This window comes from Drosophila simulans, chromosome 3R, assembly GCF_016746395.2.
Source record: "Drosophila simulans strain w501 chromosome 3R, Prin_Dsim_3.1, whole genome shotgun sequence".
NCBI lineage: Eukaryota > Metazoa > Arthropoda > Insecta > Diptera > Drosophilidae > Drosophila > Drosophila simulans.
Genome location: NC_052523.2, coordinates 21,565,113 through 21,577,946, shown reverse-complemented (window position 1 = coordinate 21,577,946; position 12,834 = coordinate 21,565,113). Strand labels below are relative to the sequence as shown.

The 12,834-nt window shown below is 41.8% G+C and overlaps 3 protein-coding genes across 7 annotated transcripts in view; 2 read left to right on the top strand and 1 right to left on the bottom strand.

Annotated features, from left to right (window-relative positions):
• LOC6729613 (furin-like protease 1) overlaps positions 1-5,298 on the top strand; it is a 126,491-nt gene extending 121,193 nt beyond the window's left edge. For all 5 annotated transcript variants that reach the window (XM_016174719.3, XM_016174716.3, XM_016174717.3 and 2 more), the window contains 2 exons: positions 499-574; positions 4,351-5,298. In XM_016174719.3, the coding sequence (XP_016036255.1) occupies positions 499-574; positions 4,351-5,087 (813 nt within the window). In that variant the 3' untranslated portion in view covers positions 5,088-5,298. The remainder of the gene's footprint in view (positions 1-498; positions 575-4,350) is intronic.
• A 510-nt stretch (positions 5,299-5,808) lies between these two features.
• Positions 5,809-7,971, top strand: LOC6729611 (myogenesis-regulating glycosidase). Its single transcript, XM_002104883.4, has 2 exons — positions 5,809-7,621; positions 7,679-7,971. Exons 1-2 carry the CDS (start codon positions 5,848-5,850, stop codon positions 7,876-7,878), a joined length of 1,974 nt encoding a protein of 657 aa, XP_002104919.1. The 5' UTR covers positions 5,809-5,847; the 3' UTR covers positions 7,879-7,971.
• Positions 7,972-7,985: 14 nt separating this feature from the next.
• On the bottom strand, positions 7,986-12,771 carry LOC6729610. The gene is made up of 6 exons (XM_016177523.3): positions 12,450-12,771; positions 11,947-12,392; positions 11,823-11,894; positions 11,410-11,758; positions 8,246-11,351; positions 7,986-8,182 (listed from the first exon to the last, which is right to left on the bottom strand). Exons 1-6 carry the CDS (start codon positions 12,586-12,588, stop codon positions 8,014-8,016), a joined length of 4,281 nt encoding a protein of 1,426 aa, XP_016036248.1. The 5' UTR covers positions 12,589-12,771; the 3' UTR covers positions 7,986-8,013.
• Positions 12,772-12,834: the final 63 nt, after the last annotated feature.

Sequence of the window (12,834 nt, the reverse complement as noted above, 5' to 3'; positions counted from 1 at the left end):
CCAAACTTTCAGACACTTCTGACTGGCCAAATAAAACCAAAGGCACCGACTTTCGACTTTAAACTTTAAACACAGGAGTAATGGCCATAAATGTACTTCAATCCCCGTCTTTTATTCACTTTTGATGGCATTAATTTTGTGAATTTCTTACCACTTTTCAAACTAATCTGCTGTTTAACAATAAATCGTATTAGATTTATACTTGCTTTAAATTGGATTTAAGCCAGATCTTACCACAAGTGTTTTATTTGGATCTGCGTTTATTTGTATTTCCCTTATCCTTGCAATGCTATTTGTTATTTATAGTAATTTTCGGACCTAAGCCTTTTAGGTACTTAAAGAAGTGAAACCATCCTGAGAGTAATCTTTTTAAAAAGGACTAACTACGACTAAAGGTATCCTAACCGCCTGTACCATTAAGCCCCGTCTTATCTATACTATGTATCTTTTAGAATATAATTCCCTATCTTAACCCAGCAATATCCTTTTCCTTTCCAGGTGGGCGAGGTGGGCATGACTCGAGATCACAGCAACACCGCCGCGTGCCTTAAGTGGAGCGATCGCAAGTGCTTAGGTTTGTCCTTACTCTTTTTTATGATCATGCAAGTCTTCTTTCTAAACTTTAAACATGCCAACGACAACAACAACAAGAACAACATTATCAAATGCATTAGATAATTTAGTAACAAATGACGGTAAAAAAAAAGAAAAGAAAATTGGCAACAGCAAAGAAACAAAATTGAACTGTGTAAAGAACGAAAAACCGAAATGAGATGAAAAGCGAACAAAGAATTTCCATTTAAAAAATTTGATGGCAACAGTGCGAGAAAAAATACAAGTAAAAATAAACAAGAATACAAGTAATTTAGAGTAGGCGAGCTGAGGAGAAGGAATCACTACAAGTCCAAAAGAATATACATACTAAAAATTTTGTAGTTAAATTTAAATGTAAGCCTAGTTGTACACAACGACACAAGCAACACACACACACGCACACGTATTAGGGGGCGTGGCAGGGCAAAAACCAAGGTTGTTCTCCATTTGGTATCCTTTACTTTTTGTTTGTCGAGAAATGGGACGCACAAAGCAAACTTTTGTATTATTTTAGTCGAAATGCAATTCAACGCAACTATATACAAACGTATCCTAAAATATATATATATATTATTATACACATTATGTTTAAGAGTTTAGTTGAAATTTATTTGTACGATTCGTTTTTATTGTTTTCGTTTAGTCTGTTTGTGTTTGTTTTAAGCCTGTTTAGTTTGATTTGTTTTTCCCATGTTTTTTTTCCAAATGCCTGCTTCCCATGTACACAGGAAAAAAATAAGATCACTTTTGATCACTCAAACTTCTTAATGTCAAGCCAAATTGTTCATGTCATTCTAATCCTGTTACTTATACAAATTTACATTGTTTTGTTATAATTATTAATAGCAGGTTTTAATAATTGATCTTGAAAATTTGCATATATTTTCCTGTGTAACAATCTGTATGTATATATATGTGTACATGTAAACTAAATGCATTATTTCAGATATTGCCAAGCCAGCCAAGTAGTCGCGCCACAGTTTGAAAGGCACTGTACGCAAGCTTAAGCTTTTTAATTATATTTTTTGCCTATAATTTGAGTTCCCTTCTTGACTTTTGATTTTGTATAAGAAATATTGTTTAATGCCATGCAGCCAAACGAAAGGAATGTTCAACAGACACAACAACAACCACTGCAGTTTAGAGTTCATAGTAAAAGACTGTTTCTTAAAATTAAAACTAAATCTTGGACAGTGGTAAATGATTAAAATGGGTCGACGGAGTGAAAGGATGCGAAAAATAAAAACCAAATCTAAGTAATTAATGGTAATATTTCTAGAGTTAAGGCGCTAAGCAAAGCAAACCCATTTTGTATCAAAAATAAACGAAAACAAAACGAGAAATGGTCATGAACATAAACGTGACCAAGTAAATAATATATCCTAAGGTGTAGGGGTGAAGCATAGCGTAATAATTGAAAAGTAGGCAGCAACCACTAAACAATTAAATCGTATTTATATTAAACAATTTATAAAAAGTTCCTGCAGTTTTCAACAAAGTTTCAACATAAATCTAAAGCGTGAAACACACATAATTATTGCAAATTAACACTGAATTGCCGGTTTATTTTGTCCACAATGCAAAGAAACACATACAAAACATATCTATGTTAAAAAATTTGTTGCTTACTTAAATCATTATTATTAAACACAAATCAAAAGCAAATTGAGTGCAATAATTATTATTAAATCTTTAAATCTGCATTAAGCAGCAGCTAAAACTTAAAAGGGTTTTCGTTTCTTATCAAACCGACAAACAAAAACATATCATTTTATATTTGTTTGATTTCGGAACTAAGTACAAACTATTAGTTTACTTAACAAATTCTATACAAAATTACTTATCTCCTTTGTGATTTATATTTCTATTTTATTGGTTTTGACTTAGAGAAATGTTCCCGATATCTATGCATTTTCGTTGTATGAATAATCATATCGTAACTGCACAATAAACAATACAAATATAAATGTTAATTTAATAAACAAGTTAATAGCGATGTAACGAACAAGAGGTGGAGTATCTTTTTGTTGTTGTTGTAATTAGCAAACACACACACACACACACCCACATACACTTAGCCAGAGCATAAGATATAAACTAAAGCTAGCATTTCTCTATCTGCATTGACAAGCAATCGAAAATAGTTGAATTAACCCCCAATTCCTCAGTATACACGAATAATATGCTATACGCACTAGCAGCGAACCGAAATGCCGAAAATATTAACCAAGCCAATATACACAACACAAAAACTTACAAGTATTTGCCGAAACTTCGGCAAGTGCCCACATAAATTATGTTGAACAAATTTCCAAGTGAGTTTGGTTAGGAACACAACAAAATTCTGCTCCGTTTCCAAGTATTCTGTTGTTCTTAAACGCACACGCAGTTTTGGTACTTATTTAACTTCGAGAGCCAGAATACACAGGAAACTAAACTCTGAAGCATATTTACTCTAGCAACTAATTAGAGAGAAAGCCAAATTAATATGTAAGCTTATACTAAACCACAAAAATTTGAAAAGATAAAAACGAACAAAAACAAAAAAAACGAAAAAAAAATAAACAAAAACTGGTACTAGGGCATGGGGTAGAAACTAGAATTAAAACGTATTAACTTTAAAGCCACGAAATTGTAAAATAACATTGGAACAAAAACAGTAAATTAATGCTTGCAATTAGTGAGAGGAAGCGAAATAAAATTAAACTTTTTTAAATGTAAAGAAAGCGAAACTGAAATTAAACACTTAAATTTAGTGACACAACCTCGTAGGGATGGTGGAAATTGAGAATGACGCAATTCGAAACTCAATACAATTTTTTATGTATGTTTGTGTATATATCTATCTATATAATATCTATATGAGTAATAAATAAATGCATTGACAACGTAAAAACCAAAACTCCTTGAAGCCAATTTATTTCCAACAATAAACTCAAAGCCGCAAGCGAAACATGCTCAAAAAATTAATTATACATATATGATGAAAGGAGCGCTCACAAATTGCCATTGAGGTTTTCAGATTGCAGACAAGGTGAGTGTGGCTTCATCCTAAGTATTGTTTTGTTCTACTTTTTGGTTTAAACGGACAGTTTAACTACTTCCCACTGCTGTGTGACATTAACCACTTTCTAATTCGTTTAATTCGTTACTTTGCCTTTTTAACACAATAGAAACCCACATTTTCATGTCCATAATTGGTGTTTTTTCCTGGTGGAGGTAAAGCAAATATGCCTACACTGGCCATCTTCAATCGCACACTGGCTTCTATGATTTTTCCTATTTATTTTTTGAGCATGTTTTTCCTGCTGAGCTTGCTTTAAACAAAGCCCTCACATTTTTGGTTGCAAACGGTTGTGTTTCAGTTAAGAGTTTGTTTGAAAAATATAAAAAATATATAATACAAAACTATTGAATGCGAATTTGACATAAACCAATATAATTCATATTAAAACACTACAGTATTAGTAGTAATAGTTTGCAGTAGTGGATTTAAAAATAGCCAATAATTATAAAAACAGATTACCCATTTAATCGCTTGTATGTTTTCATTGCGTTTTATTCCAATCTCAACACGCACAAACATTGCTCAATTTTATTTCGTTTGAGTTTCTCACTAAGCTTTTGTAACAACTTTCTAACCAACTATTTTCCAAACTTTCCTTTTCGCAAAATCTGTCGCTGAGGTAAATCACTTCCTTGCCACTTTGGATTATAAGTAAATATTTAACTTCAACCTTCTCTAAATTTCCACAGAGTGCAATGACTCCGCCTATATGTTCGAGGACCAGTGCTACGATGTCTGCCCGGTGCACACATATCCATTGGACAAGTTCAAAGCGGAGGAGGATGAGCAGGATGACGAGGTGACGAGGGGTCCTGTTAATCCCTACAGCAGCTCCCCCACGGATCATTCCCTGTTGATGTCCAACAGCTTGGATGACAAGCAGGATCCTCTGCAGGCGGAGGATCGACGTCGTCGTACTCCACTCACCCAGCTGGTGGAGGTGCCATCTCGGGTCTGTGCCGCCTGCGATCGAAGCTGCTTGGAGTGCTACGGTGCCCTGGCCTCCCAGTGCAGCACCTGCTCCCCGGGCAGCCAGCTGCGTAAGATCCTGAACGAGACCTTCTGCTATGCCTATGTGGTGCGTAGCACGGGAATGGCCAGTGTGGTGGACATATCAAAAATGGACGATAGGGATACCCAGCAATATATGACTGGCACAACTGTGCTCCTTCTGGTTTCGGTGATTTTCACCCTGATGGGCGTAGCAGTGGCCGGTGGCATCGTGTATCACCGAAGGGCAATGGCTCGATCCAACGAACTCTACTCCCGAGTTTCCCTAATCCCCGGTGACGAAAGTGACTCTGACGAGGACGAACTGTTCACGGCCCACTTTCCAGCGAGAAAGAGTGGTGTTAATATATATCACGACGAAGAGCCAAGCAAAAAGATCTTTGGGGAAGAAGAGATCAGCCACTTGGAACCCTAAATAATCAAAACAAGTTATTAGTTAGGTCATGTATTTAGCCATCCTCATAACCACCAGACAAACGCATTTTTGGTCTATATTTTGTTACATTCGACGGCATTACAGCTCCTTTATTTCAAGCCAAAATAGATTAAAGTATTAAAAGTAAAAGAAAAAAATCAAAACTAATTATTTGTAATATTTATGCCTTAATAAAATGATTTTAACTTAGCTCAAAATGTTTAATCACTTAATGAAATACAGGTGAGTCACTATAAAAAGATCACGCCTTTATTATTTAACGACTACTGCTCGAAACTTCTTGAAGAGGTATAATTCATCGATTTAGCGATATAACACTTGAGGAAATGCTCAAAATGTTCATGTAATGATAAGAAACTGTTGCATTTGATATCAGGATTTTTCAGATTGCTTCTGAAGTCGTCCTTGACTTTTAGAAGTCACTTGTTGAGATAGGCTTATATAGTTTTTATTGATGACTGGGTATGTAGGTGAACTGCAATCTCAGCGGTGACAACAATCAATTAGCTAATGGAAAATAAAGGAATTCAGGTGGGACCCCGCTTATCAGACAGGTTATCACGGAGCCGTCTGAAGTGTTCTCCCCAGGTGAGAATTGTGTTGACATCGCTCAAGAGTTTTATTTGTATAATACGCTGACCGAAGCCCCAACGAAGTTCCATCGATTTTCTTATCGCGACTATATTAGGTAGATCAGCCAGTGCATGACCGGCAGTCGTGTTTTGAGAAAGGCACGAAAATGAGGTTTATTTTACTATCCCTGCTGCTGGCATCCTGCTACCTCTGGGAGGCGGTTCACACTTGTGCCAGCATCGAACAGCGCTACAAGTTCCCCAACAGCAATGTCTACGTGCGACTTAGGAGAGGTGATAAGTTGCAGTATGAGCTGATGAAGGGCGAGAAGTCCCTGCAGACGGTGACCTTCGACAACTTCGACAGCAGCGCCAATCTGGTGGAGACTAGCAGTGGAAGCTACCAGCTCACCGATGGCCAATCCACCGTGGAGTTCACCCTGGTCAGAAGCGGAGTAGTTGCGGGCACAGGCAGTGAGATAACCCATGTGAAAGTATCCCGAGATCAGGTGCTGCAAGGCAGCCAACCCAGGGATTGTTTCCCCTTGAAGACCGGATCGACGCACTGGTTCAGTGGTCCGGAGCAGAAGCAACACTACTGGCCTGTGGAGCGACAGAGGCATAGTAACTATTCTTACCTGCCAAAGGAGCTGGACAACTTTGGTGTTGGTGAGCGATATTGGTTGAACGGCGACGGAGTCTTTTTGTATGTGGAGAGCAACACTCCGCTGTTTATTGATCAGAATAGTGCTGCCTATCCTGACCAGCTGTGTCTGAGTGCCATCAGTGCTCTGCCCTATGATCCTCGGGTGACCTCCGCCAAATTCGTTTACCACGTTGCTGTGGGCAAGGATGCCAAGGCAGCCCACAGGTATGCCGTTAAAACGTTCCTCGGCCAACCCACAGGCTATCCCGATGAGCGAATGGTCATGCATCCTGTGTGGTCCACTTGGGCTCTCTACAAGGCCGAGGTATCCGACGATGTGGTTCGTGACTTCGCCAAGCAGATCCTGGATAATGGGTTCAACAACAGCCAGCTGGAAATCGACGATGATTGGGAGGATTGCTATGGAGCTATGACCTTCAGGAAGAACAAGTTCCCCGATAGCAAGACCCTGACTGATGACCTCAAGGCCTTGGGTTTCCGTGTGACCCTGTGGATTCATCCATTCATTAACAACAACTGCACAGCCATTTACGATGAAGCTAAGTCTAAGGGTTACCTGGTTCTCGATCACGAGGGAAGCTCCGACACGCAATGGTGGAACAGCAAGCCCAAGGATGCAGCCATTCTGGACTTTACCAAAACTGAGGTTCAGGAGTGGTTCAGCAAGCGTTTGAAGCGTCTGCAGGATGAGGATGGCATTGATAGCTTCAAGTTTGATGCCGGAGAGACCAGTTGGCTACCCAGTGATCCAGTGCTCCAGGCCAGCAGTTCCATGGTGACTCCACTGCAGGCGGTGGGAGACTACGTGCGTACTGTAGCTGCATTCGGAGACATGGTAGAGGTTCGATCAGCCCAGAACACTCAAGATCAGCCAATCTTTGTGCGTATCGTGGATAAGGACTCCGAATGGGGATGGAACAACGGACTGCTCACACTGATCTCTTCGATGCTGCAAATGAACCTCAACGGTTATCCTTTCGTCCTTCCCGATATGATTGGTGGTAATGGCTACTACGAGAAGCCACCAACCAAGGAGCTTTTCCTCCGTTGGCTGCAGGCCAACGTCTTTATGCCCGCCCTGCAGTTCTCCTTCGTTCCCTGGAACTTTGACGACGAGGCCATCGCGATCAGCAAGAACTTCACCGCCCTCCACGCCACCTACACGCCTTACATCATGAAGCTCTTCAAGCGGGCTGTGGATTCTGGTGAACCTGTGAATGTTCCCCTCTGGTGGATCGCCCCTACTGATGAGGTGGCGCAGTCTATCTATGATGGTAATCCTTTCACTTAACTTGAAATTTTAGCAGCTATAACTTGTTTATATCTCGCAGAGTTCCTTTTGGGCGAAGACATCATCGCTGCTCCCGTTGTGGTCGAGGGCGCCACCAAGCGAGACATTTACCTGCCGGAGGGCGAGTGGAAGGATGGCAACAGCGACCAGGTGTACACTGGACCCACCTGGGTGATGGACTACGCCGCTCCCTTGGACACCCTTCCCTACTTTTTGCGCGTGGGATTCACACTGGAGTAGAGCGGAAACCAGTTTTTATTTCTAAACCTTCTAGCGTGTATATTAAAAAAACATAAAACGAACAAACTTAATAAAGTTAAATAATTAAAACAATGTTGACACAGATAATTTGGTAAAATCGAATGGATCGTATCTTTAAATCTTATGAGCCGCCATTTGCTTTCTGTTTGGAGGCGCAAAGTCACCCGATCCGGACAGCGAGTTGAGGGTATATCTTGGAGACATGCCATTCTGGCGAAACTGTCCGTACTCCCGCTCAAATTCCACAGCATCCTTGGTCAGGATCTTTCGCAGGTCAATGGGTCTGCAAACGAAATGGACTTACGTAAGTTAAATTAAAGGTTGTAGTAAAAAAGCAGAAACTTACTCGACTCTAATATTGTTATGCTCCCTTTCCAAGCTCCTTTCGTACATGGCCAGTTTGAGGGCGTGCACCCGTTTGGCCGATCTGCGCCAACGCTTCCTAAAGTGTTCCTTTTCGCGGGCCAGATTATTATACCGGTAATGCTGCGATCTTAGTTCCTCGAGTACTTCCTTGAGGTCTCCTTCGTCGGAGCCCTGTGCCTTGAGATCCCCAATCTGCTGTTCCATGGCCGCGATGCGCACCTTCAGTTCCGTTTTTTCGCTGTACAGCTGAAGGTTCTCCTGACGCAACTCTCTACTCCGATTCTCGAAAAGCTTAACCTGCTCCTCCATTTCCGATTTCAGCAGGGCTATGTGCTCCTCGAGTTCTGTAAACTTCGCCTCATAGTCAACTTCAGATACATTAGGTTTTTTGCTTTTAAAGGTCTCATCCAGATTCGTCTCCTCCTTGTGCAGATGATGTAATCCGGCCTCTTGGCTTTCCATCTGCTCCAACTGTTTAATGTAATGCATCTCTTTGCGTGCCAGCTCCTGCTCAAAGAGGTCTATTTGCTGCCTCCGCCAGGACTTGATTTTTTGTCCTATTGAGTCAATAGTACTCGAAGGCTGTTCCATGGTGAAATCCTCCTCAGACGTGGTTTTTAACTTTCGAGATTCACCTTTTTTCGTTTTCGGATATTCCTCAACTGTTGGATTATCACACACAGGCTTGGCCTTTTTTTTAATAATTTTTTTAGCCTGAGTAGAAACAACTTCATCGGCAGGTCTTCTAATATCGGTGTCTTCTATGTTCTCAAGAACAACCGATGATTTCTTCCTGATTATTTTCTTTTTGACGGGCTTTACTGTTTCCGCTTCTAAAGTTTCGTAGTCTTGAGCGACAGTATCATTCGTTACCAAAGTCTTCTTAAGCTTCTTCTTTTTCAAGACTTGAACATCCGTATGTACATCAGGATCTATTAACTCTTTGCATATTACATTACCCTCCGTCTTGGAGATACTTTTTTGGGAACTGGTGTACTCAACGTGGATCAACTGCTGGTCTCCTGACGTAGCCCTCTTCTTTTTTTTTACACGATCTACTTGAGGCTGATCCGCTATAGGATTTGCATTATCGATCCCTCGAGATTCCGACTGCGAAGAAGGTTCCTCGGAGGGTGTAAGCTCCGCCTGGTATACCTGATCGTCGTGTATCGGATTTTTTTTCTTTTTCCTAACACAATCTGTTTTAGAACGAGCAGATCTAAGATTACCCTTAGTCATACTGATATATTCTTCGGACCTGACTTCAACCAGAAGATCGTCCTTTGATAAAGAGCTCATTTTTTTCTTTTCACGATCTCGTTTGGGATTGACAAGAGTGACCCGCTGTTCTGTTTCTGTGTAAACAATTTCAGCAGGTCTTAAATTGCCTTCCGACAGAGAGATATACTCTTCAGAGCTCGCCAAATCGTTCAGGTTTATCGGATTTTCACCTATCATTGTCATAGGATCCCTTTCAGGCTGACGGAAAGAGATTTCCTCCCCATAAGAGGTTTCATGATCGATTCTTTTGACCTTATCCTCTTCGGGTTTTTTAAGTTTCCTTTTTGGCTTGGAAGCTTTTGCCTGACCGAGCGCCACCTGATCCTCGTAGAGGACCTTGTCGAGCTCAGCGGGGCAAGTCTCCTGAAGAAACTTTTCCGTTTCAACCAAGGCTTGAGTCTGCACTTTATTAACCTCCACCCATCGGGCCCGAAGGTTTAGATCGCCTTTAGAGGGGTTAGGTCTTCCTTTTTCCACAGTACTGGTGGATGAATCTTCAAAGTTATCCAATTCATCGGATATAACTATTTTTGATTTAGATTTCCGTTTCTTTTGAATACTAAATAAACTTATGTCTGTCTCTAAATCAGTGTCCATGAGCTCTGGTGCTTTCAAAGTTTTGGAAGCTCTTGGTTTTTTGCCTAACTTTTCCTTGGAGGAACTCTGTTTTTCAGAAAGAGCATGATCGTATCTTAAGTCCTTTTCATTCTCTTCGTGGCTGTCCTTCTGTAAGCCTCTTACTTCCGATTGATTAGTTAATATAGGCAGATGTTCCTGGATTTGTGGCACATTATTTAGTTCACTTTGGGAAACCGGTTTAGATTTTCTTGAAGATTTTGGTGAGACATCATTAATTGCTTCTAGATGGGTTTTTTCCCCTTGCAATTCCAGGTCTGCCTTTTTGTGTTTTCTTACTTTGAGCTCCGTTCGCACTAAGGTCTCGCTTTGACCTGATTTTATCCTTTCCAACTCAGCTATCTTCTCTAGTCTTTTTTCCTCAAGCTCGAACAAATCTAAAGAAGTGAGTTCATCAACATTTTCGAGATTCTCCAAAGAGTTTCTGGTATTTCTTGAAGATGTAGTTGTTAAATGATTGTTTAAAGATTCCCTGATTGATTTCTTTGATTCCTGGATTGAATTCGGTGACTTTCTTTGTGGAGATGTATTGCGATTTGACTTTTTGGCATTAGATTTCATTTCGATTTCTTCTGTTTCTGAATCATCCAATTGTTTCATTGCATTAGATCTAATATCAGCTGTCTCTTCAATTTCAGTCAAATTCAAACTCGAACGAACTACCGAGGCGCAAAACGTCTGTCCCAAATACTGCTCATCCTCGCTATCCAAGTTAACCTCTTTACTGCTCAGCCGGGTGAATTTCTTCCTCCTGTTCTGAGACTGTCCCAAATGCGACGGTCCATCCGAGTCGAGGGCTTTTTCGGGAGGTAAAGATCGATAGGATCCATCCGAGGCTGATAGCTCAGCACCTACATTCAGACTTTCCAAGGATGCGTTATTTTGTGTGTGCAAGGTCACTTCGGGGTCCTTGCGACCCTTTGGCACATCTCGAATGACGCCGCTGGCAATCGAAGGTGTTCGTTCGGGCTCCTCCTGCTCCTGCCTTGAAAAGATCGTCTTCAGATCCACACTAAATGTGTACTCCATTAGTGGCGGCTTGGGTTCCCTACCGCTGTCCGTCCGGCCAAATCGGTTGAAGGAGAAGGAGCCGTTGGCGGTGTACTTTCGGTTGTCGGAGAAGAAGTCATCCGTAGGTAGAAGATTAGTGAAGTCCATGCGGTAATGAGCTATAAAGTAAATTTGATAATGTATTGTATTTAAAATCTATTAAAAGGCCATCCTCACCTATAGCCGTTCCATTCATGTACATGTTAATGGGCAGATAGAAGATGCGCTGAAAATAGAGCCTCATGCTGCGCAAGGATGTCTTGAAACGCAGTCCAAGGACATCGTTGAGAGTGTAGGTGTCGGATTCGTTTAACTTTAACTCGATGTTGGTTACATTGCCCACAAAGTCGAACACCAGAATCACGGAGCTAGGTGGTTTGCCCTGGTTAAGCGACTTCACCAGCCCGGTCACGTTCCTCAGCTCCTTCAGCTGCAGCACCACCTCGATAATGTCACAGTCTACCAGCGGATCATTGCCCACCTGCAGCAGGCCCAGTTGCACCAACGATTGTACATAGACGTTGGCCTGGCATAATCAGAAAAATAAAATTTGTTGAGTGGCACTGATATTCCCAAATCCACCTACTTACCTGCGACTGGAGCATGCTGGCAGTTATCGAGTGTCCGGGCGACTGCATCGGTGGTGTGGGTGGCGCTTTGACCTAATCCAATATACATTAATATACGCTATGCACCACTTTCTCAGCCACTTACTTCGGTAAACTGCATGAAGTGTTCAAAGTCCTTGGTGTGGAGGATGGACTTCTTGATAATGGTCAGCATGAGCAGCACCTCCGGCTTGTGGGAGCGGAACTCACTGCTGGTGCAGATGAGCTTGTGCCAGAACATCTTCAAGTGCGGACTATTGTGGCTGCCCACCGTGCCGAGCACTGGCAGTCCTCGGACAGGCAGGAGCAGCGTACCAATGGTCTTTCGTTCCGCTCCGCCGCCACGACAGGCATAAAAGGTCATTTTGACGGGACGGTGATCGGTTTTCAGCCGCTTAATCCCGGCCAGGTCACACTCCCAGATGCAGTTGCTGTTAAAGATGATGGTCTCCTCCGACTGGGTGCCCTCCACCTCAAAGTCCACGCTGTTTAGAGCGGCGTTCATCACTATCTGCTGACGATCAGTGGCATCGCGTCCAATGAAGTTTATCGCTGGACAGAGAGTAAGCTATTAGCTTTAGGAATGCCAGGTACAATATAATAACCAACCCTCGACCACGTGGAGCAGCACGCAATAGACCTGGTCGGAATCCTTGGAGCTGACACTTCCGTTTCGGCCCCCACTTCGGCCACCACTTCGGCCACCGCTGGCTGTCATCAAACGAGGTGCCTTAAATGGCTTGACCATCTTTGTGTATGGGTATCAAATGTTGATTTGGAGAGTGTTAAACTTTCAAAGCAAAATTTTAACGTGGATCCTCGTAAGCTAGTGCATCGAGTTCCGCTGCGATCCTCCTGTTCCGTAGTTACCTCTGCTTTTATATAGTTTTGTATGTGACTGCTTACCCACTCTGAACGGAGAGGCAAAAGCCACTTCGATTGGTATCCAAGGTTACGCCTGGCGATTACTATCGAGTGTGTGGAAAGCAGGTGG